Raw genomic sequence first — 27082 nt, 5'->3', positions numbered from 1 at the left:
AGTTTCAAAAGTTGAACATTTTTGACTTCTGAAATTCCAAGTTTTTATCTAGAAAATGTCTGAGATTAATTTAAAAACATGTTTTTTCTTGTTAATTTTCAACGTTTACCAGAAATTTATTTGTTTTTTCTACAAAATTTCAACTTTTTTGGCAGAAATTTCCAGATTTTTGTTCTTTCCTCATGTGCCTATGACAACCCACTGAAAGAGATTATGACTAGAAACTAGCGCCACCTTTGGTCTGGAGTCAGAATGCAACCAAAAAGAAAAAACTTTATTGTAAATTGAATAAATTACACAAACATGAGTCTCATAAAGTCTCTGTGCATCGACGACGCCGTCGTCATAAAATACATTCAGGATACAATCATCTGACGTCAGAGGAGCTGCACGACGTCTGCAGCCATCAGCCAATCAGAGAACAGATACCTGGAACAATTTACAGCAAGATTTCACACAAACTCACATAAGCAGAAAACTGGTTTCTATGACAACACAATAGGGCCATGGTAGGTAGACAAAAGGAGTAAATGCCCACCAAAAAAAATTTTGATTTATCTCAGAAACATTTAGAAAAAAAAGTTTGAAAAATCAAACAATTTTCTAGAAAAAACAAATTTATCTCAAATTTTCTAGAAAAAACAAACATTTCTGAAATTGTTTGACTTGGAAATTTTCTGAGTTTTGAACTGAAACATTTAACTTCTCAAGTTCAGAAATTTCTTTGTTTTTCTGCAACTCTGAGTGTCAACATTTCTGAGATTTTATCAAACAATATTTTTATTTTTTTGAAAATTTCTGATTAATCTAAAAAATTCCAGATTTTATTATTTTTTTTTTAGCAATTTTCAGACTTTTTAAGGTCAGAAATCTTCCTGTTGTAGAAAATTTGAGATTAAAATTTCTGAGATTCTTTTCCAACATTTTTTTGACTTTTCAAACTCAGAAATGCCCGTCTTCTTTTTTCTAGAAATTTTCTGAGATTAATCTTAAAGTTTTTTCCTGAAATGTTCTCATCTTTTTGTTTTCCATCTGACCCTGATACTGTCGTAGGTTTCTGGTTCCATCCCTGACTGGATATATTCATATTTATTTAAATATGTGTAAATATACTGTAAACACTGGATTACAGACGCTGCATGAAGCTCACACACATTACATCAGGAAACACAAAGCAAAGCCACTAAAGCGGGTTTTCTCCGGACGATCCGGTGGTTCTACAGGAGGCTGTCCAGGTTCTTCTCGTTGCTCGTCTTGTCAGAACCGTCGGCCGGGTTGTAGTTCTCCTGGTACTGCTGCAGGGCGGCGACCACGTCGTGATGGCCGAACTGCACGGCTTCGTCCAGCGGGGTGTTGCCCCACCTGGCAGGAGGACAGGCTGGACTCAGAACCAGGCCGGACCGGATAGTGGACCTGCGGGACGGGTCTCACCTGTCTTTAGGGACCGGGTTGACCTTGCAGGCATCCAGCAGGAAGCGGACCACCTCCAGGTGTCCTGAAAGCAGACAGAGACGCTAACTGGTTCTGCTGGGTAACTGAACGACAATATGGCTGACAGATTTATCAGCTGATAAATTTATTTAGTTTTTGTTTCAAATATGTAAAAATCCTGCCAAACTAGAGGGGTGACCATTCCTGTGACCATGGAGAGAAAACCCATGTCGTTTTTTTTATTTTTAAGCAATTTTGGGGCATGATGGAGAAACCTGAAACTGCAACTCAGCAGGTTGTTACTAGGCAACCAAAGAATGACCGAGTTGCTAGGTAACCAAAGACCAGGTGAGCTGATGCCATCCAACTTAGCTTAGCTAGCCGTGAGAGGTTGCGCGGCTAAAGCCTTTCCTCTGCCTACATCTCCCAGAATACTGTGCGGTTCTGGCTCGTGAATGTTCCTTCAGACATGATATTTTAGATTTTTTAAAGGTTCTGGTTCCGGTTTACCTTCAGCTGCGGCGACATGGAGTGCCGTCCTGGAGTCGTAGTCCCTCTGCTCCATGTCCATGGAGGACAGGGCGAACCTGAAACACACACACCCGTCTTCAGCCGGGGTTCTGGACCCGTCAGACCAGAACCAGAACCCATCACAAGTCCGGGTTCTGAACTGAATCGTGTCGGCCGGATTGATCCAATCAGAACCAGTTTGGATTGGAGGTTATCTGTTCAGACCAGCAGGAAAAAGATCCCAGATCCAAACAAAACTGGTTATTGGACATTTAACTTCCGGAAAAAATATAATCTGAAATAAATCTTAAAAACTTGAATATAATCTTCATTCCTCTGAAAGGTTTATGTGAACTTCTGACTAGACCTGCAACTTATCTTCAAATACTTAGCTAGCTCAGAGCTAAATAGCTATTATGCTAACGCACTTGCCGATAAACGGAAGTGGACTATCAAAATAAAAGCTGGGTCTTGAGAAACTGCTGCTGTTGAGACGCTGAGGCATCACTGTTACCATCGAGTCATTGATAAAAATCAGCATTGCATTTAAAACGGCTCATCCTTGTTCTAAATAAATGTAAATGTTGGACAGGAACAGACGAATAGAAAACATGACACGGTCCCCAAAGCCCACCTTTTATTTTGGTAGTCCACTTCTGCTTGTTGGCAAGTGAATTTGCATATTATCTAAATATTTATCTCTGGACTACCTAAATATTTAGCTTGCTAACTTCTTTGACCTAATGTGAACGAATATTTAGCTAGTTAAATAGCTCCTTGGTGTTAGTAGCTCGGAGCGTCAATGGCTCCAAACTAAACATTTAGCTTGCTAAACATATAGTTAGAGGAAAAGCTCAGAGCTAATAGCTCCCAACATTTACATAGCAATGGCTCCGAACTAGAGTTAGCTTGATAGCTAAATATTTAAGTTAATTTTCCACAGCTAAATATTTAGCTTGCAGATTAAATAGTTATTTAAATTTTACAAATGAATAAATAACATGGAAATAAAACTTTAGCCCCTTCATTCAGTCCCGTTAGACAGGTTAAATGAAGGAAATTATTACTGCCAATGGATCATACATACAGTCATAAAGTGGCCTCCGGTTACAGCCATCAAAAACAGCAGTAGACATGCGCATTGTGTCGCCACTAGGGGGCGATAAAACGCAAAGCTGCGACAGTGCAGAGCTTCTTGGTTGATGAAGTGAGTAAAACTTTGATATTGGATTCAGCGGGAGAAATGCTCACCTCCTCAGGGCGGAAACGTCTCCTGTGTAGGCAGCGAACAGCAGGTTGATGACAGACTTCACCTGAGGACACAATCACAGACATCAGCTCCACAAACTGATGGCTTCCGGGTGGTGGACAAACCGCTGCAACATGGCGGAGCCGGGATGATCCGAGATGATCCGCCTCCAAATTAATACAGTAAACTGTTTGTAAATGTAACAATCCGTATGAAAACCAATAAGATCAGTTTTGTTCACCTCTAAATTTAACCTTCTTTGAAGCGTTGAAGTTAAACAATAGAAATTAATCTGCAGGATGAACATAAATACTGTATGAAGATAGAAAAATCACTCTTTGTGATATTAAGAAAAACTAAAGTACATAAAACTACTGAACATCTAACAGGCTGTAAAATCTGACCGGTAGACATTTAAAATGGTCATGATGACGTTCTGGATTCCCAGGAGAAACCTAAAACTGGTTTATGAAGTTTCTACTGGTTTTAGTGGAGTTAGGCCTCTCGTTATAAAGATATATAGATTACCTTTATTTACCTTTACCTTTATTTAACCAGGTAATCTCCGTTGAGATCTAGATCTCATTTTCAAGAGGGACCTGGGCGTAACCGGTCATCACTATGGAGTCAGGATCCCCAAAGCTAGTTTTAATCAATCTAAAGTTAAATAAGAAATCCACATTTTCTATGTTTGAATTCTCAGATTATTTCCGTTTTCTGTCTAGAATGAAATTATTTGGATCATTGTCAGTATTTGACTTCTAAGAAAAACTAAGTTTTAAATGTAAATAAAGGAATCAAGTCATCCAACAGCTCTACTCTGAACTCCTGCCCGACAGTTAATAAAAAATAAACTAAAAAGAAATGGGCCCAATAGCAAACCCTGTGGTACCCCTTACTGATGTAATCCCTGAAGCTCCGCCCCCACGATGATGACCAACACAGCTTCAAACACCCAGTAGGAACTAAAATCTCTTTATCCTGGGTGGGTTAAGTTAGAGTTGTGGAACAAAACAGGAAGCTGATAGATAAGAGCTTTATTTTATTTAATACATGAGACAAAAATGGCAAAACAAGAAAAATCAAATGAACAATGTAGATGTCATGTCTGCTCCAATCAGCTGACAGGACAGATCATGGAGACTTCATACACATAAAGACTTGGAAATGTAAGGTTTCATTTCTACATTTAAAACCTGAAACACGATTATTTTCACAATTAAACATGAAATCTTTGGTTTGAGTCCAGAAACCTCACAGTTCCAAGTCAGACAGAAGCAGAAATGATCTTTATTCATCCAAGTTGCATCTGTAGCGACCATTTCATAAAGAAATAAAAGGTTCAGCATGAGAATCGACATAATGGAGAAAATAAAAACATTTAACAGTCTGTACAAAACTCAGCATGCAAGATGAGAATAAAAAAAACCCAAAATGACACAAGCAGAAAACAAAAACGGATGATTTTCATGAGAACAATCAGTAACAGATTCAAAAGCTCCGCCGGCGTTAAGCTCACACGGTGAGACGATTCATGAATCAGACTGGAGGGAAAAGTCCTTTTCAGAAAAACAAACCGGGTTAAAGTGTTACAGATTTAACTTTTTATGACCCCAAGGATTTTAATGGAGCGCATCCTGCAGAGTAGAAAAATTAATTCCTCTAAAAAAATTTTAAAAAACTGAGTCAACAAATGATTTTTTCCTCAGGGATCCACCTCAGACCAGTTTCTTCCTTCCTAAAGAGAGTTAAAATTCACTTCTACGCCGATGATACTGCGAGTTACAACTCTGCAATTTAACTTTGTGCTTCAGTTTTTAAAAAAAGTTTTGCCTATTTACAGTGAAATCAAGCTGTAACCTGATTTAGCTTCAAATCGTCTCTCAGGGGCCTTAAAGCAGTCGAGGCTTTTGAATCTTTATCTACAGAGAAATAAAAAAGAAAAAGAAAGAGAAGAAATGTGACAAAGTAAAAAACGTTTTCATAAATCAGATTTTTTGCTCCAGCAGCGTCTCTGTCTGAACTCAACTCCATCCTAAAACCAGTTGAACGGCTCCAGCACCAACTGGTGCAGCCACCATTAACGCCTTCACCCGCAACGCCTTTAGGTTCCTGCAGGGGGCGACAGCAACCGGCCAAAGTTTCCATCCAACACAACAAAAGAATACAGCTGCTGCTCTGAGCATCCAGCAGAACGGATCAGTAATACTGAAAACAGACTGCAGAACCGAGACAGAGACCAGCACCAGAACAGAGACAGAGACCAGCACCAGAACAGAGACAGAGACCAGAACCAGAACCGAGACAGAGACCAGCACCAGAACAGAGACAGAGACCAGCACCAGAACCTGGAATAAAATGCTGCTGCCTTCGTCTCACCAACAGCCATGAAGAAGAATCAGATCCACTGATAATTTACAGAAAAGTGATACAATGAACAGATTTCAGCTTGTTTTCCTTTCTGATCATTTAGTTGACCTCTGACCCTAGTGGAAGATCATGGGACATAAAGAGGAGTACAGCATTGTGCAAAACTCTTCATCCAGACCAGGTTTAGTCAGACTTTCCTTCCATCTTTCTGAGGATCTTCATGTTCAAACAGGTTTTGATTCTCAATTATGATTTTTTAATAAAATCAGATTTTTTTCTGCGTTGTGGTTCATGCTGCTATTTAAATGAGACTTTTGTGTGAATGATGTACGACGCCAAGCAACCTGCATGAAGACGACCGTGGCCTGGAAAAACTCTGAAAGACTGGAAGGAAATCAAACAAACCCGAACCGGATCAGACCGGACTGGGACTTTATCGCAGAGTTTCCTATGAAACTTTAAAACCTCGTTTCTGCCAGTTATTATTGATAAAGCAGCAAAACTTCTGCAGATTTTCTGTAAACCTGTGAGATTCGGAAAGCAGCCAAGAAAAACTCAGAGCTAACCTGGAGCAAAAAGGAAAACCTGGAACGGGAAGGAAAACCCGGAGCGGGAAGGAAAACCTGGAGCAAAAAGGAAAAACCCGGAGCGACCGGAGTCTCGGCACCGACTGACTGAGGGTTGATGACAACGGAACATTTTTGATAAACTGCACCTTAGAAACAAACACTGCATGATTATTATTGTTTTTTTCTTTCTGGAAAGTGTGGCAGGCATCTATCTGCATTCAGCCCAATTTACTCTGATGTCACTAAATAAAATCCAGTGCAAGCAACAAAAATGTTTTCATTTCTCTGCTGCGTTGGTTTCTGAAAGTAACGACTCAAAATAAAACTAAACTCTTCCAGCAGTGAAAAGAGGCTGTGCACTGCTGCTCAGTTGGCTTAAAGAGACTAAATTAAGCTCTTGGAAAATACTTTTGCTCACTAAAATCATGGTCAGTCACGGTGTCGGTCCAACGCATCAAAATCACACGATAAAATGTTCATGATTAAAACGGAGATAATTTACATTTGACTTTAAATTGATTAAAATAAAAGCAGAGAAATCGACTGGAGGTTCAGGATCTACTGCAGGAGGAAAGAATTAACAGCAGCTGGTCATTAATACGTCAAAGTTTTATGGATAATTTACTTAAATATCACAACTAAGTAAATTTCATAGCTTTAAAATTGGACTTTTCTGTAAAATCCAACAATTTTCAAACTTTTCTAAACAAGATCAGAGCTTATTTTTCTAAATCTTTGTAAAAACTGTCAGTTTCCAGAAATTAAAAGCCTTTCCAACAATAACTGAGCCTCCATGCAGACCGCATCAGCATATAACACTTACATTGTTGTGCAAATATCATCTAACACTAAAATATTTCTGCATATCTGAACATAAACGAGTTCTCTGTGCTCATTGGCTGCTTGCTTCTTTGCTCCGCCCCTTGGAGGCAGAGCCTCCTGTTGACAGAGAAACCCAGAAAACCCGTCCGGTTCTGCAGAATCTGGAGTGAGATGAAGCTGATTGTTGGATCTCAGAGATTCACAGAAAATATGAACCAAATGAAATAGTAATAAGAGCTTCCCGGCTCGTCCCCATAGCAACCGCTTCACAAGCAATAAATAGTGGTCTACATGCTTTATAAATATAAATATGGGGTGGAGCAGGCGGTGGAGGTCAGGGGTCACTCGGCGACTTTGTCCATCCTATAGACTACAGTGGTGGAGCTGTCCTGGTCCGTCTCTGTGGGAGACACTTTTTTCCAGAGCGGCGCTTTCAGAGCCAGCTCCTGCTGCAGGCTCTCGTAATCCATCGGTCCGAAGATGTGCTGCTGTTCAATCGACACGGATAATCAATTAGTCTCATTACCGATCGCTTGATCAGCAACAACAAAACAGCTGGAGGAGTTCATCATCAACAGCTTGGATTAGAGAGCCACGCGGCTCCGGTGGCCAAAAGGGCAGCGGCGCCGCGCTGCGTCGCCCTTTCAACACAAACAGCCGAGGTCAGAGGTCACCATGAACACATCGCCAGCCAGGAGCTACGCATACAGGCTCACACACACACACCCTCTGGTTTAAGGGCCTCATCTCTCTCTAAATATTTAACAAACTAACTAAATAGTTTGTTCCAAACTAAATATTTAGTTTGAAACTGACATTGAAAATTAATGAACATGGTGAAAATTTAAAAACGAACCCCCATTTTCTCTCATGAAAGCCTAAATAATCCAAATAAATTTTTTGATTAACTGTACAAACGGCATCCCATAATTTACGTTGGCCTGGCAGAAAGCCTGTCGTCATGTGGGGATCCTCAGGGGTCCATCCCTGGCCCGGCATGGTTTCATTTATAGGCTCTTTAAAGAACATGGCACCCAAGCCCATCGCTATGGAGACGACCAGCGGATCTACCCGACGGTCTTACCGCCTGCAGGATGTAAAGCCTCTTCATGAATCTGAGGTCACTGTGTTTTCTAGTCCTGACTCTCTATGACCTCTGACCTTTGAAGGCTTATTTAAATCCTCTATGAGGAACCTGGATGTAACTTTTGACAATAATCTGACGTTAAATCTAGTTTCCTCCATCTTTGGCTGCTTGTAAAGGTGAAGCCGTTCCTCTGGGTTAGAGGAAACGCCGTCCAGTAAATCTGAGGGCGTGTGAAAACATTTGAACCTGTATGTATAGTTATGACCCTTTGCTGGTCCCTTCATGATGAATGGATGGAAACTTCTGACCACAGTGGCTTGTTTGTTTTGGGACAGATCACAGAAACAGACACTGAGGGTTGCCGTGACAACCGCTAGCTGACGCGGCGGTCCTTACCCTCTGGTCGCCTCCCTCTCTGCGCGGGTCGTGCTTCTTGGCGAAGTGCCTCAGGTTGTCGTAGTTGTGGAAGTTGAAAAGTTCGACCAGATCCTGAAATGACAGGAAGTCGTTAGCTTAGCTTCCATGCTAACCATTAACCGGGACGCCATCACTGATTAAACAGCTGCAGTCCATCGACCTCTGGAAAGTTTCCATTCAATACGGAGGATTTTTAAGGGTTTGAGGTTGAAAAATACAAGATTCTTCAGACTATTAATCCAAATAATTTGTTCAACGTAGGAAATCCGGCTTGTTAAACTAAACCAAAATATAGAAGCAAAACCATTTAATATCACCAACTTCACCTGCAGAGTCTGATGAGAGTCTAGAAGCTGAAGTTTGGAAACTAGATATGTTTCCTTTTTGGAAATGTTACTAAACTTATCACTAGTTGCTTTCTTGGAAAGAAAAAAAAAAAAAAAGAGCAGCTAGATCCGTCGTTAAAAAACAAAAAGTTTGATTTTTTGCACTGAGAAATAAAAGATGCTACGTTTGTTGATATTTCTGAAATGGTTTCCAGCAACGTCTGAAAAGCTGCTAAATGTAGCAATAGAGTGTAAGTTAGCATCAGTGGTTCTGTCGTCCTGACCACACCCCCTCTGCTCCGCCCGAGGCTTGGCCACGCCCCCACTCCTCTTGGCCCCGCCCACTTTTGGTGGACTGTTTCAGACGTGTTGGGGGCGGGGCTAAGCTTTCTCATCAGGTCCAGTTACTCTAACCTGATCAAACGTCCTGCATTAATACAACCAGCAGGCGGGTTCTGTCCGTACCGTGCAGAACTGAATTCCTCGGACCGAGTTTCCCAGTTTGTCCAGCGGCGGCGACCAGCACATGATTCCCATCACGTTGGGAACGACCAGAAGGATTCCTCCGGCCACCCCGGACTTGGACGGCAGTCCGACCTGCGGAGGGAGGGGCGGCAGAGCGGTTAGAGGAGCGAAACCACCTGGAACGGATCGGGTCGGACCGGGCCTCACATGGAAGGCGAACTGTCCCGAGAAGTCGTACATCCCGCAGGAGTGCATCAGGCTCAGCGTGTTCCTCACCGCCTCGGGGCTCAGCACGCGCTCACCCGTGATGGGACAGATGCCGCCGTTGGCCAGCGTGGCGGCCATGACGCTGGCGCTCTCACAGGTCACCTCGATGGCGCACAGCTGGAAGAACAGTCAGCAAACAAAATGGAGGACAAAAATGAGCTGAAGAAACTGGTCTGACCTTCAAGGAGGAGAGAAATAACAGAGGGTAATATTCAGCCATTCATATTTTATACTTGTAAATAAAAACTCACCTGGAAGTAAAGGTCCAGGACAGACGTCATGTCGGTTCCTTCAGGGAAACACTGCAGACAAATATTAGACAGTTTACCACCAGAAAACTAATAATACAGATGAAATATTCATCATAAACAGTTTCATAAAGAAACCTTCCGCTGATGTTTGGTTCAGTTTTTATTTATAAAAAAAGGAGACGATTCAGTGAAATATTATGTTCCTAAACTGGACAAAGCTTTTAAAACCCTTCGTGAAACTTTGTGATGTTTGTTTGAAAGCAGGAAGACGACGGATCTCTGAGACTTTTAGCAAATGGGCGTGCCATGGTGGCGTAGCGGTTAGCGCGACCCACGTTTGGAGGCCTTGAGTCCTCGACTCGGCCGTCGTGGGTTCGATTCCCGGACCCGGTGATATTTGCCGCATGTCTTCCCCCCTCTCCTGTCAGCCTGCTGTCATATAAGGGACACTAGAGCCACAAAAGACCCCTGGAGGGGTAAAAAAAAAAATTAGCAAATGTTCTGATGTTGATATTAGATGCGAAATCTGTTACAAAATGTTGGTGTAAAAATTAACCCTACATTTACTTGAATGACAATTTGAAAAAAAAAACAACAACTTCCAGGAGTAATTTTACTGCGTGTTATGAAGTATTGCTAATCTTGAGTCTAATCTCTGGATCCTCGACTCGCTGTGAGAAACTTTAATAAATGAAGAACAAACTTGTTTTGATCAGAAATCAGTTCCAAATTTTACAAATACTTATTTTGGAAAGGTGTTGAATTTGTTATTTTGTGAATATAAAATTTAGTTCTTCATTTTAATCTTTAAAATAGAAGAATTTGGACAATTATATCTGATACATCGTTTTTAAATATTAAATTAGAAAGTATCCAGCTATTAGTTTGATTTTTGATTTAAACTAATTATTTGTGAGGAGAAAAACGTTCCTCTATGCCGATCAGACAATCCACTACGTTCACCAAGCGTAGATTAAAACTGCATCGCCACAAGGATAAACTGTAACATATTGTGCAGTTTTTCAGTGTTTCCAGTTTAATGAAACTTCCTGATATAAGCAGATGGCCGACCTTCTTCTCCTTCAGGTAATATCCGATGGCGAAGTTTCTGTCTCCAGACTCGCGCTCCGACTGGAATCTGTCAGAGGGGAGAGAGTTACAGGAAGCATGGAGGCGTCGGTTAGCGCTGCCAAGAGGCCGCGAGGAGCTCATCATCATCATCGTCATCATCACATGATGATGATGTAACAGGAGCCTCAGGTGTTTACCAGAAAACACTCCCAGCATGCAGCAGAAAGCATGCAGGCAGCCGCCATCTTTCCATAAACCAGTTCAATCACATGACAGAACGGCCGAATGTTGGAAACCAGGAAGAATTCAAAATAAAAGAGGATTTAAAAATTAAACAGAAAAACATTCAAAAACAGAATTAAATGAGCAGATATTCTTGTAAAAAACAAATAAAAAAATTAAAAACAGGAAAACTGCAAAGAAAACTGCAGGTTTTCTTTCCTCAAATTAATGATTTGATAGTTAAAAGGCAGAAACATTAAAAATGAAAAACAGAAAAAAGTAAATCAAGTTGTTTTAACGTCAAAAGAAAATATTATATCTTTAAACAACTGAAATGTGTCTGAATCCTGACGATGCTTCGTCCTTCACAACATGAAATAAATTTCAGAAACGACGCCGTTCGTATTTTTACACCTCAGTGATTCACAGGTCAAAGTTCAGATTGACATAAATTCATTAAACCTGGAATTATTCGGGTTCTGGAATAAAAATGAATGAAAAAGCAGCAAGAAACTCTGGAGGAGAATCGATCAGCGCTGCTGAAACAATCAGATCAATCAGTTCACAATGATCATCAACTAATTTACTAATTGATTAGTCTTGGTATTTAGATTCAAAAATAGACAATGTGCTAAAAAAAATAAAAAAAATATAGTTAATGTGCCAATTTTTTTATCCAATTAATCAGAATAATTGACGACTAAAATCTTTGTTAGTTGGAGCCAAAGCTGAGCTTCTCAGCGGGGCAGAAAAAATAAAACATGATTTTCATCAACATGGATATCGGTCCCATGTTAAAAACTGACTTCATCTCCATTCTGAGACGCTGTGTTGAATTTTCGGAAACACGGCCGTAAATGTTGATAAAAGAACAAATTTATTCCTGTGAATGAAATGCTGAACTCTGATGTGTGATTTCTCCCTCTGCAGTGATATTTTAGAAAACCATCCAGGACTTTCACGCAGATAATCTGGGATTAGCAATCTGGTTTTGGCTTGCTTATAATTTTCAATATTTCAGATGTGGGTCCAGATTTTCATCCCTGCTGATGATAAATATTATTGTGTGTTGATTAAACGCAGAGACTCACGTGGCGTTGCTGAACCCGACATACTCGTTTCCTGCCATCTTTTTCAGAAAGGACATGACCTGGAAGAGAAACGGAGCTGCTGATAGGCTGCTGACCGGATGCGGGGAACATTTAGGATCCGATTACTCACATAGTCAAATTTCTCTGCGTTGCTGGCAGTTTGCTGCAGAGAGAACAGAAGAAGACAGTGAGAGGAGGTCCTCCAGCAGGGGGCAGCAGAGGACACTAACTGCTGACAGGTTAAAGCTACAGAATTAGAAATTATTTTATCACAAATAAAAACCTAAACGCTGCAGCTTTGCCTCTATAAAGTGATGTTATAATTATGATTGTTTCTGAATTTAAGGAGAGAAAAGTCTGCCTGCAGCTGGAGGAGATTTTAGTAGATTAGCTAATCTAGAACAACCAGATTGGCAGTGTGTGTGTGTGTGTGTAGGTGTGTGTGTGTGTAGGCGTGTGTGTGCGTGCATGGTGTGCAGGTGACAGCTGGGTTTCTGCATTATTTGTTACGATAATGCAAGTGTGGATGCGCTGAAGAGGTTATCAGCCCAAACAGATGGGGAGGAGGATGGAAAGAGGGAGGAATGGCCCTCACTGCCTCAGGAAAACACAGCAACAACAATCTGCACACATGCACATGTGAAGAGTTAAAACTGAGCGAGCTGCACTCAGTGGACTGATCTGATCAGTCTGATCGGGCTGTCTGCACGCTGTCACAGATGGAGGTGTTAACAGTCACTACATGGCTCTAACGGCTGATTGGAGGAGAGGACAGAGAGAAAGGAGGGAGAGTGGGGGGGGGTCAGAGGATAGATATGGAAAAGGAAGAAAAAATTACCAACGTCATTTGACCTGCAGCAGCAGTCATTATTTCCCACAGTTCCTACGTCTGGAAAATATGCAACATACACACAAACAACAACAACATGTAGCCTTGAAGCAGCAGAAACACAGTGAGGGGCCGAGGCGGGCGGCGGCCCCGCCGTCACCCACCGGCGGAAATCCAACCAGCTACAGGCTAAACATCAGCTTCACTTCAAAACTTAGAAACAAAAGCAAACAAACATTTTAATCAAACATTACTGGCTGGTTTTACTTTGCCGCAGATTCAGAAATACTTTTAGAAACAGGTGGGGGAGGGCCCGGTTCAGGGGCTGCACAAGTTCAGGGGTCAATTCAGCTGCAGTGCTTATGCTTCAGGAGCAGTGCTGGGCACCCATCTGCTAACATGCTAATAGCAGAGCTAATTTTTAGCTTAGCGCTTTAGCATTTTAGTCTAGTTTCCGCTACATTAATTTTTCAAAATAAATTTACTTGGCTGTTTTATAACCATCCAGTTGAATCAAGTTTGACTTTAGTTTATCATTAATCATGCTCTTATTTTGAAGAGGATGAAGATCATTTGAGCTGCCATTTCCTCTCCTCTGTTTTTATTCACTAATAATTTCACTTAAAACAAGAAAAAAAATAAAATACAGAAAAATACAATATTTAAGGCCATTACAGTTATAATGTCAAAATTAAATTGGTGCTCAGGGTTACAGAAGTTAGCGCCTTAGCATTAGCATTTGCTATATGTTGTATTATAATGCTTTAGCATTAGCTCCTGTTAAATACTGTGTTGGTGTAGCGCTGCAGCGTTAGTGGAACTTGTTTTTATGACTAGCTCTTTAAGGTTAGCACAACTAGCTTCTCAGTTAGCAGTGCCCACCACAGTTCAGAAGCCTAAACACCAAACACAGCAGCATTAAAGCCATAAGATATGATCTAATTTATTTGATTTAAAACAAAAGAGAAACAATCAGTCCATCTGCTGCTTAAATAAACTGAACTATTGATTATTGCAGGTATATTATTATTAATTAAGTATAAGTTTATACAGGAATTCCTGTGCAGAATTCAATACACAGAGTCTGGTTAGCTAGCCTGCAGTCTGCTGCTTTACAGCGATGCTGCTATTAGCATTACCATGTTAATAAGAGAACTGGGCTCATTTTGTTTTCACGATTCAATCGTTGATGCTGCAGTGAGTTTGACCTAAGAACCATCTAGATGCCCAGAAGAATCCATTTGTGTCTGATTAGGTGGTTCTGAAATGCAGCCTCTGAGTTGGGATTTGACCTTCTCAGTGAAACCAGGTCCCCGTTTCCTGCAGCCAGGTGTGGAGCGCAGCAGAAAAACCTGGCGCCTCATAAATCACTGGAACCTTTCCGACCCGACAAGCACAGGAGGAGCTGCTTAAACGCCTCCTGCTTCTATGAGCAGCTTCAAGATTATTTCAGGAATTTAAAGTCCTGTCTGGTTTTATTTAGCAACTACATGTCTGTCTTTTTAATACAGCATTTTTTTCCAGATTTGTGTCTCCTTCGGGGACACCAACAGTCTGCTGCAGAGACTTTGGTTATTTTCAGATGCCAACAGTAGCTGAGGCCTCTAAAAGCCCAGAGGAGCATCCGAGTGTCGTTGGTTTTATTTATATCCAGGAAGGCTGAGAAATGCCTGCAGTCAGAAATATCCAAACTCAGCAGGAGAAAAGCAGCAGAAATCATCTAAAGTGGTTAAATCAGGAGATTTTAAACCTGAACAGTCAGCAACAAACATTTCTGCTATTCATCATCATTTTTAATCTGGAGTAGCAGCTCAGAGATCCCACCCTTCACAGATTGATTCTGCTTTTACCTGAATGAGCGACGTGCAAACGATGGCTCCGGCGTTCACCATGGGGTTGTGGGGCTTATCTGCCAAAACAACAGGAGTTCAGTTAGCCGCCGTCACAACAGGAGCTCACAGGAAAATCAGCAACAAGCGCAGAACAAACAGACTCAACACGGCACAAATAAAGTAAAGGAATGAAGGGATTCATTTAAAACAGAAACTCCAAAATCAAAACTTTTCTACAGGTTTTAAAAGCCAAACGAGCCAGGTTAAATTAATACACTTCATTATGTATTTATTTTTAATTATGTCCTAATTTATTAGTAATTTTAAATTTTCATTATTCGCATTACATATTTTATTTGCACCATCATCATTTTATTATTTTGATTTGTATCACTAATATTTTTCTTAGTTATACTATGCTTTTAATTTTTACAATTTAATTATTCTCATTCTTATATGTATTACTACATGTTCATTTTTTCCATTATATTTTATTTGCAATGTCACTTTATTTTTATATTTTTATTTTTACTCTTAACCAGATGTTAAAACACCTGGGAAACCAAGCAGAGCTGCAGGATCTGGAAATCCAAGCTCTACTTTCTGTCAAACTGATTCTAGACGCAGCTCTTTGCTTCTGACAACCAATCAACACAGGAAGTGTTTAGTGCGAGTTAAACCACGTCCGGGGAGAAAACGGCGACATTCCTGTCTCTACGCAGCAGCAGGAAGCAGATCCGGTTCTGGCCCGGTAAAGTCTCACCGTCTTCGTTCAGGAAGAGTTTGTTGAAGCGCAGGCCGCTGGGCTCCTTCCCGATGAAGCTGTGAACATACTCGGTGCCGTGGTCATGAACCGCCACGGCGTACTTCAGAGGCTTCACACAGGACTGCAGGCAGAAAGGGACCTTAGTGTCGCCCACCGTGTGCCTGTGCAAAAACAAAACCACTCATTAAAGGTCAACATGCAGCAGTAGGTTAAATAACCAGGATCCTTTAAAAAGGCCAATAAAACAGGTCACAACTTCATAACAAAACAGTTTTATCTTTATGGAGTCGTTTATCCACAGACACACGCTGAGCCAATCAGAAAGCAGCTTCAGGTACACACCGCCATTAATCATTGATTAGTACTGCTGCGAATTACCTTCCTGTACAAGTTTCCCAATTTCAGAGAAATAAACGCCTTTAGACGTGAAGTCTGATGTCTCCAGGTGAGGACATGATGTCCCGAGGACAGTAAAGCTGCAAATGGGAGAACTGGGCCAGGAACAACTAGCATACAAACATTTGTTCTTGGACAGTAAACTAAGCTTAGTAACAAAGGCCACTTAAAAGTGTTATTTTGCATAAAATACTTAATTTCTAACATAATGAACATATTTTTGCTCACATACTGTGTTCATTTCTGACTGAAATACTTTATTTTATGCTTCTATACCAAGTATGGTTCCGGTACAATTACCGCTGCTAAGCTAGCGCGGCAACTAGCATGCTAGCGCCGAAATGCTAACAAACTAGGAACTGTTATTTAGCTCTGAAAACACAGTCTACATTAGGCTAGTTAGTACAATAACAAAAAATATATGATAAACACTTGATGGAAATCATATCCATGAGGTTAGTGATCGTCATTAACCTACAACTAAAACGGAAACTCGAAGATTTCTTCAAAGGAGAGCAAGATGTAGCACCGCCACCGTGTGGTGTAACTGGGTACAACACCTCATTAAATACTTCTCGTTATCAATAAAAAAACAACGTGGTGCCCTTTTATTTTATGATTTTGTTGTTGCCAGATCATGCTAATGTGTATCTAAAGACATAAACCCCTGTTGATCCTCTGTCAGGTAAAATGTGGCGTTTCAGTGGAAAACATTGAGTTGTTGCTGGAAGTCTCACCTCTGTCCATCGACGGTGCAGAGCGAGACGGCCCACAGGTCCGGGCTGAACTTGGCAAGCTGAGGAATGTAATCTGCTACCTGGAAAAAGAGGCGAGGCCAGAGTGAGAAAGGAAGGCATCGCCTTTCAGCGCTGAGGTTCAGGGTTCAGAGTTGCCTCCGACAACAACAACCCGTCCAATCTGCTTCTGCAGAGGAGAAACGGACAAATCCGCCCAGAGACGACCAAAACCAGCCGCTGACCTGAAAAACTAGGTACACCCCATGAGCCACATGACTCTCCTGTTTCCAACGTTTCCTGAAGGTTCCACCACAGCTTTTCAATCAGGACGAGTCTGGACTTTGACTAGGCCATCATTCCTCCACCACACTGCTGATATGCTGTGTCTGGTTTCCTCCATCTTGGTCCAATGCGTCTGGTCTCCTCTGTCCAGAGGACATTGTTCCAGAAGGTTTTCATCCAGCGGAGCTGCTAACCTCAGTCCAGTTCTTGTTTTAATTTTATTTTTTTATATTTGATCATTTACTTAATTTAGATTCTTTATTTTTTCATCACCTTCCTAAAATAAAAGCCTGTGTCATTTTTTGTCAAAAGTTTTCTTCTTTGCCTTACAGGTCATTATTTTAGGAAGCGGATTATTTTTAACTTAAATAATAATAATTTAAACTTTATTTTTGTTGTAATTTTTTCAGTGGTTTTACTTTTATTATTTTTGATATTTTACTTTCTTGCATTATTTTTATTAATTGTATTATCTTTGTGATTTTTTAAATACATTTTTAACATTTTTACTTTATTATTTTTTTAACTTTCTAATTAATTTTTATTTTTGAATGAATTAATTTTAAACAAATAATTATTAATTTTTATCTTGGGAATTATTTTCCTCTCAGATGGTCTTGCGATGACCTTTGACCCTTCCCCAGCTTCTCCTCTAGGGTCAGTGGGACCTGCTGATGGAGGTGTGAACTCTGCTGATGTCTTGTGGCAGCATCAGGGGTGTACTTAGTTTTTCCTCAGGCGGCGCTGCCATTGCGGCTCCATCTGAGTGCAACGTGTGAATTTTCCATGTTTTAGTCAGCAGGTTTTGTTCTCAGGCTGCAGCAGCAGAACATCCTGCAGCGCTGTGTGAAAGTATCAGCTCTCTGATGCTTCTGACACGTCTGAAGGGCAAATTTCTCCTTTTTCAATCCCAGCAGAGAGCAGCAAACCCAAACCAGGCCGACGATTATGAATCCGAATGCAGAAAATAAACGATAAACATGAAAAAGCAAAAACACCCCAAAACCTGACGGCCGTAGGGACACACCTGCCCTCCAGAGAGGTTTTTGGCTTTCTCATAAAGCTGGTCAATATGGGAGGTGAAGGACTGGAAGTCGGGGATGACGAACTTCTTGCGGAAGGCCTGAGTGAGCAGGACAATGTTGCTCTGGACACACCTGATGAACAGAACCAGACAGCATGCTGAGACAGCGCGGCGGCGGCGGCGCCATGCAGCTGCAGTTTGCCGACCAGCTCAGCCACTCTGAAGTCTGACAAACTGGGTGAGAGTAAAAACTGATGCAGAGTGGAGAGGCACAGCCAGAAAGTCGTCATTTCTGCTGTTTCCACGGGAACCGGGTCTGAGTGGAACAACCCGCGGTTCCGGTAAGTCCGGCGGGCCTTACTTCTTGAACAGGTGGCGGTCCAGCGTCACGCCGTCTGGAGTCTTCTTCAGCGTCTCCTTCAGTATCTCCATGCACTCCTTCAGGCGGGGGTCTCCGCTCCGAAGCCCGGTGGCCTTCAGCGCCTGGCTCACAGGGTCAGAGGTCGGTTACAAGGCTCTGCTAACAGGAACTACAGGAAGGAAGTTCTGATTCAGGAACTCACTGTGAGGAACTTGTGAGCTGGAATCTTCTCTTGACCTTCAGCGACCGTGTAGAAGAGCAGATCCTCCAAACTGGGCAGGATTCCTGGATTCCTCCTTCTGACGGCAACAAAACAGAGGAAAACTCATCTGCTTAATGACTGGCTAGCACCGCTAACTGAGCAACACACACAGGCTAATAACAGGGAGAGTACTAGCTAACATTAGCTTTGGATAGGCTAACAACTAGCATGATGGATAGTCTTCTTCCTCAGCTGGCCAATAGCAAAGGTAGGCTAGTATTATGCTTGGATAGGCTAATGTTAGCACTAGAAAGGCAAACGTTAGCCTTGGATAACCTAATGCTAATACTAGCACTAGATAGCCCAATGCTAGCATTAAGTAAACTAAATTAAAAGTGTGGAATAAAACACTACACTATTTGAAACCTAGTTGGTGATTATTTAAACCTCTAATGTGTTTTTTTATTTTCATTTTCTTTAAAGAATAAAGTAGGAGTGGCAGGTGACCAGCCTGGGCATGCTAGCTGTTAGCCTGTCTAGTGCTAGCCTTAGCCTACTTAATGCTAGTGTTAGCCTAGTTAATGCTAGTTGTTATCCTAATGCTAGCACCAGACAGGCTAAGAGCTAGCATGCCCAGGCTGGTCACTCTATACTTGTAGTTTTTTCTTCAGAGAAAATGAAAATAAAAATCCATATTAGAGGTTTAAATAATCACAAACTACCCCGAACAAAAATATAAACATGTCAAATATTGTTGCCATGTGGAGTTAACGACTGTAAATGAGCATTGCTGACATTTTATTGTACCAAAGTAATATTTCTCTTGATCTGTGTATAATATTTAATCCAACTTCCTGTCAGTGAGCGTTACTCAGTGAGTTGTTGTTTTACTCAGTGCATTGTGGGACATGTCCACTGGCTGGTCAGACAAAATGAGCAACAGCTGGACAATCCTTGGTCTGGACAATAAAAGGCCCCAAAATGTCACATTATGTCAGAAGTCATAAAGCCTCAGATGTTATGTTGGAGCCGTTGGCATGTTGGATGCAGGACGTCGTACCGACGGTCCGATAATGGGCCGTTATCGGACCGTCGGTCCTTTAAGAGTTGGTTTCCAACAGACTGCAGATCCTCCTCATCCTCGTCTGACCGCTCAGCACCAGACGGCCACGTCGGCTCGTCCACCTGAGGATCGGCTCAGACCAGCGACACTCAGCTGATGAAACTATTGGTCTGAACAACAGACACATTGTTCTGCCTACGGGAAGCCAACTGGGTCAGAACCAGATTCCTCAACCTGATCCTGATCATGTTCAAAGGACCGTCAATCTGCTACAAATGGCTGAACCACAATGTCATCAATGCTGATATTGATAACATCAATATCAGAAGGTCAGTAATTACTGAAAATATATTTTGAGTTTCTCTATATATTGCGTAACCCAAATGTTCATAAAACTCTAATATTTGACACGGGGTGTTTATATTTTTGTTCAGTGCAGTTTCTAAATGTTTGATTTTAGAGTAGAAACACGTTGACATTTATAAACTGGAGCCAATTAAAGATGCTGCAGGTAGTGAAGTATTTTGTGATCGTCCTTCAGAGGAGGAAAGTTTTCATCTTCAGTTTCAGGTTCAGTTTTAAACCAAAACAGAGGAAACACTGACAGGAAATAAAACAATGAGCAGCTCAAGACTTTCCAACTTCCTTTTACTCTGTCAAAAAGTGAACTTTAAAAATCTGCAGGCATGAATCAGCTCAGCCTAAAACACTTAAATTAAATTAAATGAAATGAAAGAAGCAACCATCTGGGCGTGCCGTGGTGGCGTAGCGGTTAGCGCGACCCATATTTGGAGGCCTTCAGTCCTCGACGCGGCCGTCGCGGGTTCGACTCCCGGACCCGGTGATATTTGCCGTATGTCTTCCCTGTTTCCTGTCAACCTGCTGTCATATAAGGGACACTAGAGCCACAAAAGCCCCCCTGGAGGGGTAAAAAAAAAGCAACCATCCGCTCTTCTGTGACTCAGTTTTCTCTGGGATTTTTTCCACATGAGTAAATAATTAACAGGCTGCAGCTTTTGGGACGAAGCGAAGAGTTCAGCAGCAAACAGAACAAAACTACCAGCTCTGATATCAGTACAACTGGAGCCAAACCATTTTGGATGATAAACTTAAATATTAGCCTTTATTGAGATAAATGATAATATTGTTGTTTTGACAACATTTTCAACTGACAATGGAAAACTTTAAAACTTTAATTTTCACTGGATCTGTGAACTGAAATGAAGTGAAACACTGGAAATGGAAAACATTTAAAATAGAAAATAAAAGGAAAAGAAAACCTCAAACGACTGAAACATAAATAAAACTGATCATAATCATAAAGTCTCTGTACACGGAAAACCACTGAGCTCATTTTCATTTATATCGCAGTTCATTGATCAATTATTGCTTATTGGGAAACACTTAACGGTGAGAGTGGAAGATTATTTTAGACTTAAATAATCAAAGTTTTGATGCTTTTAATCAATAAGTAAATATTACATAAACTTTTTAGTATTTGACGAGTCGATCAGGTATTCTGATCTTTGCTTGATTTGATTTGTTAATTTCTATTAAAGTTAAGATGAACAGATGGATGGATGGATGCATGAACAGATGGATGGATGGATGAACAGATGGATGGATGGATGGATGAACAGATGGATGGATGGATGGATGGATGGATGAACAGATGGATGGATGAACAAATGGATGGATGGATGAACAGATGGATGGATGAACAGATGGATGGATGGATGAACAGATGGATGCTCCGTCCTCCATCTTCCTTCCAGTTCTGGTCAAACCTGCTGGTTTCCTGGACTCAACCAGCAGGTTTGACCTTTTGACCTCTTGACTGACCGACTCGTCGCTGCAGTAACCGACCACGGACTGACCGGCCGCCGGCTTGTGGGAGGAGTCAGAGGACGTTTGGGTCGGGTTAAAACAGAACAGGTCCATCTGAGGTCCTGTCTGAGCGCGCTCAGTGAGGACAGAGACACTGAAAGATTTATGACATCACAAACGACTCGCAGGCTGAAAATACAAAACACACCAACGACCTTCACGGTTCCCCTGGACGACCTTCACGGTTCCCCTGAACGACCTTCACGGTTCCCCTGAACGACCTTCACGGTTCCCCTGAACGACCTTCACGGTTCCCCTGGACGACCTTCACGGTTCCCCTGAACGACCTTCACGGTTCCCCTGAACGACCTTCACGGTTCCTTGCAGCCCGTTCAGATGGTATTTGCTAACTTTTTGTCTCCAGCGTTTGGTTCTGCGTTCCAGAGATTCCTCGTTGCTGCAGGCGGATTAATAAAGTCAACATGGCTGCTGATCCATTCATGCGTTCATCCAGCTCTCATCTGCACACATTAATACTCTAAAGTTATTGATTATGGAGCAAATTTCAAACCAGAGCTGAAACTCAATGATTCTGATGATTAATTGAATTTTTCATTTAACCACGTTTCCTTTTCTAAAGTAAAACTTTGATTATTAAATAGCATTTTGTTTTTTATATACTATTATTTTTCTTATATAAATTAGATTTATTATTTAGTTTACTAGTATTTCAACTAATCAGATTAATCGCTTCAGTCCTGCATAAAACCACAATAAAATGGTCTGAATGAGATCAGTCAAGTGTCAAACGGCCTAGTCAAAGCAACCTGATTTTCTCAGATGTTATCCATCCAACCTGAATACGAGTAAAAACTGCAGACGTGGGGCGTGCCGTGGTGGCGGAGGGGTCAGCGCGACCCACATTCAGAGGCAACATGGCCTCGACGCGGCTGTCGCGGGTTCGACTCCCGGACCCGACGACGTTTACCGCACGTCTTCCCCCTCTCCTTTCCTGTCAGCCTGCTTTGAAAAAAGAGACACTAGAGCCCAAAAAAAAACTGCAGACGTGTAATTAATCATATTTATCATCCACTTCCAATTTTAGCTCTGAATGATCTTAAAAACACAATAATAAAAAATGTTTTGTAAATTTGAGCTTATTGAGGGAACCTGTTTGCATTGTGCTCTTATTTTGAAGAGTCAGAGCAGGAAGGTGGAGCAGCCATGCTTTGTTTTGGCCTCTTTGTTTCCAACACAAAGAGGCCGATCGGTTTGTTTATAGGGGATCAAACCATCAGAGCAGATCTAGAAATACATTTTCTACTCTGTGAAAACGACAAATCTGAAACTGAAACAGAGAAGAAGAACGCGCCGATAAATCGATTGGAGATCGGGAATCAACCGATACGGACATGAGAAACCGATTTTATCTGACTGAAATATCGCCACACTGCTGCCAAATCAGGACATTCTGCACTTTAACAGTTAATCAGTTAATCAATAATCATCTCTGTATTGATGTTCAGTTTTAGTTTCTCATGTTGGTGTCAGAAGCTGCAGATTGATCCTTTGATCTGTTATTGACTTTTAGAAAATAAAATGTTGATTTGATCATTTAATAAAGGAATCAGATTATTTATTTGCATTTTTAATATTATATAAGAAATGCTTCAGTGGTTAGATGAAAATTCTGCAGAATAAATAACTTTTAAAAAACTGATTAATCGATTAATCATTAGAATAATCAATTACTAAAGTAATCAATCGTCCATTGTGTATTTACTGATTTGGTTTTATTAGTTTCTGTTAATCGATCAGCTGATATGAGGAAACTTTCCCGTTTTATCAGAATCCTCTCGTGTTTTCCACCATGAAGCAGCAGCAGTTTGCCACGCTTTGCACATTTCCCAGAATGCAAAGCTGTTCTGCTAACTCTCTCCACTCCAGCAGAGTAAACACTCCACGCGTTGCCACGGTAACCAGCTCGTCCAGAACGTGTAAAAACAGATCGGACCGAGCCCAGGAACCCGGCGGTCGCCTGGAAACCAGCAGAGGAAGGGAGGCGCAGCCATCAGATCATCAACAGCCTGAATGCATCAGGACGCCTGCCTGCCTGCCTGCGCCTGCCTGCCTACCCGCCCGCGCCTGCGCCTGCCTGCCTACCTGCGTCTGCCCGCCCGCCTACCTGCCTGCCTGCCTGCCTGCCTGCCCGCCTACCTGCGTCTGCCTGCCTGCCTACCTGCGTCTGCCTGCCTGCCTGCCTGCCTGCCTGCGCCTGCCTGCCTGCCTGCCTGCCTGCCTACCTGCGTCTGCCTGCCTGCCTGCCTGCCTACCTGCGTCTGCCTGCCTGCCTACCTGCCTGCCTACCTGCGTCTGCCTGCCTGCCTGCCTGCCTGCCTGCCTGCCTGCCCGCCTACCTGCGTCTGCCTGCCTGCCTACCTGCGTCTGCCTGCCTGCCTGCCTGCGCCTGCCTGCCTGCCTACCTGCCTACCTGCGTCTGCCTGCCTGCCTGCCTGCCTGCCTACCTGCGTCTGCCTGCCTGCCTACCTGCCTGCCTACCTGCGTCTGCCTGCCTGCCTACCTGCCTGCCTGCGCCTGCCTGCCTGCCTACCTGCCTGCGCCTGCAGCAGTCCGACCGTCAGAGGAGCCGTCGGTTCAGCATACGCGGCAAGTTATGGCGAAAATAAGTATTAAATTGTTTTCAATGATAACTAGATAGATATACATGCATTGTCCTGGTTTCAAGTTTAAAACAGAAACTATTTAAAGCTGCAGTCAACTACAACACGGCCGTGTTAAACTCATTAACCTACTAAACCGCTAAGTCAGGATGTCACACAGCTGTTAATAGCAAAGTGTGTGACGATCTACGTCATGATTCTATGTTGCTGATTAAATAAAATCATATGGTAATGACTGTGTATACTTGTCCGTCAGCTCAGATACACCAACTCTTCAAACCTGGACTAGATTATTTTACAACAGCTGGAAATTTGGTCTTAAAGGGGCAGCATCACGTGTTCCCCATTTTACAGCTTAACAAACACACTGTTTCCTTCAGTTGTTATTAAAATGCTATTTATATCAAATATGACTTTAAAGAAAATGTACTTCCTGATGTAAAGGTTCAAAATTGTATACAAGAATTAACTGGTGGAGCTGCTGATCCAAGATTCACTTTTATTTCTAGGAATTCAGGTAAAACCATCATCAATATCTGTATTGGTCCCAATATTGAAAGTAATTCTAGATCAGTGTTCCAGATCTTAAGCACTTTCTGAACCATTTAAAAGGTTTTTTTTTTTTTTTTTTACCCCTCCAGGGGGTCTTTTGTGGCTCTAGTGTCCCTTATATGACAGCAGGCTGACAGGAAACGGGGAAGGAGAGGGGGGAAGACATGCGGCAAATATCGTCGGGTCCGGGAGTCGAACCTGCGACGGCCGCGTCGAGGACTCAAGGCCTCCAAATACGGGTCGCGCTAACCGCTACGCCACCACGGCACGCCCTTAAAAGGTTTTTGACAGTTTCTTTATTATTTATTTTCCATTGGCTGCTATCTAGACCTGTCACAATAATCAATAAATTAATAAATCATGATAAATAAAAACAAACTGAATAATTTCCAATTGCATAACTTGTTTTTCTCTTTCTACTAAAAACTGGATGATAAAGGTTTCGGTCAGGACCTTTGCTCTCAGCTTGTTTGCAGATATTTCATAATTCATTTTATTTGTTGTTACTGTTGTTCTTTTTATTTTTTTGGATATTTAAATTCCAGTGTTAAATGTTCATTAGAATTTAAAGTGATTGATTTTGAAAATGTGTTCTTGCATTATTTTGACATTAACATTATATTACTTAAATTGTCCAGTAAAACTTATGCCAGGCCGACTGTTACCCTCCTAATTGGCTGATCTAATTAAAGTTGTGTTGTTTTAAGAGTTTGACCTAGATTGTGAAGCTATTGGTGTGAGTTATCAAATTTATTTTTTAATTCAGTACATTTATGTCTGTGTTTACAAAAGGAAACGTTTTAAGTCAGTTCAGCTGTTTTTGCTGTATCTGCTGGTGCTAAACCTCAGATATCGGTATTAGAAGTGAAAACAGTGGATCGGTGCATTTGGATGTCAAATATAACAAATAATATATATTTTAGATTTTAAACTCCTAAAATGTTGTGTAATAGCCCTTTATCCCAGCTCCAAATCGCAGGCTGACTTCAGAGCAGGAACACGCTGGGGGGTAATAAGCGCTCTGATTGGCCAGATGGAGAGATAATGGGGTTAATTTAACGTGTTGCGGTTTTAAATGAAGCTCCAGACAGAAATGAACAACAGGTGCGGTGGCCGCCGCTGCTACCCGGGACAGGCCGTTACACTGCCTCCAGTCCGCGTTACCACCGCCTACACTGGTTCTGATGGTTTCATGTTATCGGACCCCACCATATGTTCATATTCTAACTGGGAGGAGGCAGCTTTACGGGTTATTCATGACATTTTTATTCAGGCGGTGAAAGGACGCCGCATCCGCTCATGTGCGTCATGACTCACCGTGACCCCCGCATAACTCCCTTCCCCACTAACATAACCCTTCTCCTCCGGGAGAGAGAAAACCCAGCAAACGTACTTGTCTCCTTCGGCCCCATCCTTCTTCAGGTGTTCGTCCAGCTCCACGGTGGATGCGCCTTCTGTTTTCACGCAGTAGGAGCGGCGCGGTGCGGAGCAGGGCGCGGTGCGGCGCGGCGCGGCAGCAGCGGCGGCAGCAGCATCACTGGGAACAGAACCGAGGCAGCGGTGGTGCCGGGGCGCCGGGTACCAGCTCTCCTGGGTGCGGCAGGGGAAGGGACGCTTCACGGTGGCTTGAAAACACTCCTTCAGGACTGTGGAGAACCTAAAATGTAACATCTCAATCCTGTCCGGCTGTGGGGGAGAAACGTGGGTCCTAACGAGTCGGTCTGGAGGAGCTGCTTCTCGGAATGAAGAGAATCTGGGCGGCGATGAGTCACGCCACACCGCGCTCCACACATAAATACCGCCGTCTGGCCCCGCCCTCCTCCGCTCTGATTGGTGGAAACAATTCCGCTTCATTCTTTTTCTTATGAAACACGTGTTACACTGGCGCACTGCTGCCCTCTTATGGCAGATATTAAAACTACTCAGTTTACAGTATATGATTTGTCAAATAAATATTTAATTCTTATCAATTAAATAAAACAACTACAAATATGTTAGATAAATACTTTTAAAAAATTATAATTTTTTATATAAAAGTGTCAACAATTTACAAAATCTTTAAATATGACATTCATTAATTATAATTTGAACTAATTTCATATTACAGAAATAAATGTAACACATACACATTCCCCGTGTTACAGTTGTTTATAAAATGTAATGTCTGCTCCGATGGCAGATGAAATAATTTACAATATGCTGCAACACAAGATTCTAAAATAATTAGAAATTTAAATAAATGCATGTGATTTTTACACCAATTAAATTCCACATTAATAATTTTTGTATATTAAAAAAAACCATTAAAATAAGTATGAATACATTATTTGATTTATTTGAAGTATCTAATTCCCGTTTTATTTGAAATCAGTACATAAATAA

The 27082-nt window shown here is 41.8% G+C and overlaps 1 protein-coding gene across 6 annotated transcripts; it reads right to left on the bottom strand.

The window, feature by feature from the left end:
- Positions 1 to 832: 832 nt before the first annotated feature.
- Positions 833 to 26569, bottom strand: glsb (glutaminase b). 6 transcript variants are annotated; one of them, XM_032568771.1, is made up of 18 exons: positions 26094 to 26569; positions 18578 to 18674; positions 18376 to 18497; positions 18018 to 18147; positions 16709 to 16788; positions 15573 to 15736; positions 14828 to 14886; positions 12279 to 12311; positions 12149 to 12207; positions 10836 to 10902; positions 9765 to 9815; positions 9454 to 9630; positions 9247 to 9378; positions 8435 to 8527; positions 3193 to 3254; positions 1942 to 2018; positions 1432 to 1495; positions 833 to 1362 (listed from the first exon to the last, which is right to left on the bottom strand). In XM_032568771.1, the coding sequence occupies exons 1-18, from the start codon at positions 26552 to 26554 to the stop codon at positions 1218 to 1220; spliced, it is 2073 nt and encodes a 690-aa protein (XP_032424662.1). In that variant the 5' UTR covers positions 26555 to 26569; the 3' UTR covers positions 833 to 1217. The 6 variants fall into 6 exon arrangements, with proteins under 6 accessions (XP_032424662.1, XP_032424663.1, XP_032424667.1 ...); XM_032568772.1 differs by having other exon boundaries at positions 18578 to 18671; XM_032568776.1 differs by lacking the exons at positions 18018 to 18147; positions 18578 to 18674; positions 26094 to 26569.
- Positions 26570 to 27082: the final 513 nt, after the last annotated feature.

Source organism: Xiphophorus hellerii, chromosome 7 (genome assembly GCF_003331165.1).
Source record: "Xiphophorus hellerii strain 12219 chromosome 7, Xiphophorus_hellerii-4.1, whole genome shotgun sequence".
Classification (NCBI taxonomy): domain Eukaryota; kingdom Metazoa; phylum Chordata; class Actinopteri; order Cyprinodontiformes; family Poeciliidae; genus Xiphophorus; species Xiphophorus hellerii.
This window is presented reverse-complemented; position numbering and strand designations above follow the sequence as displayed.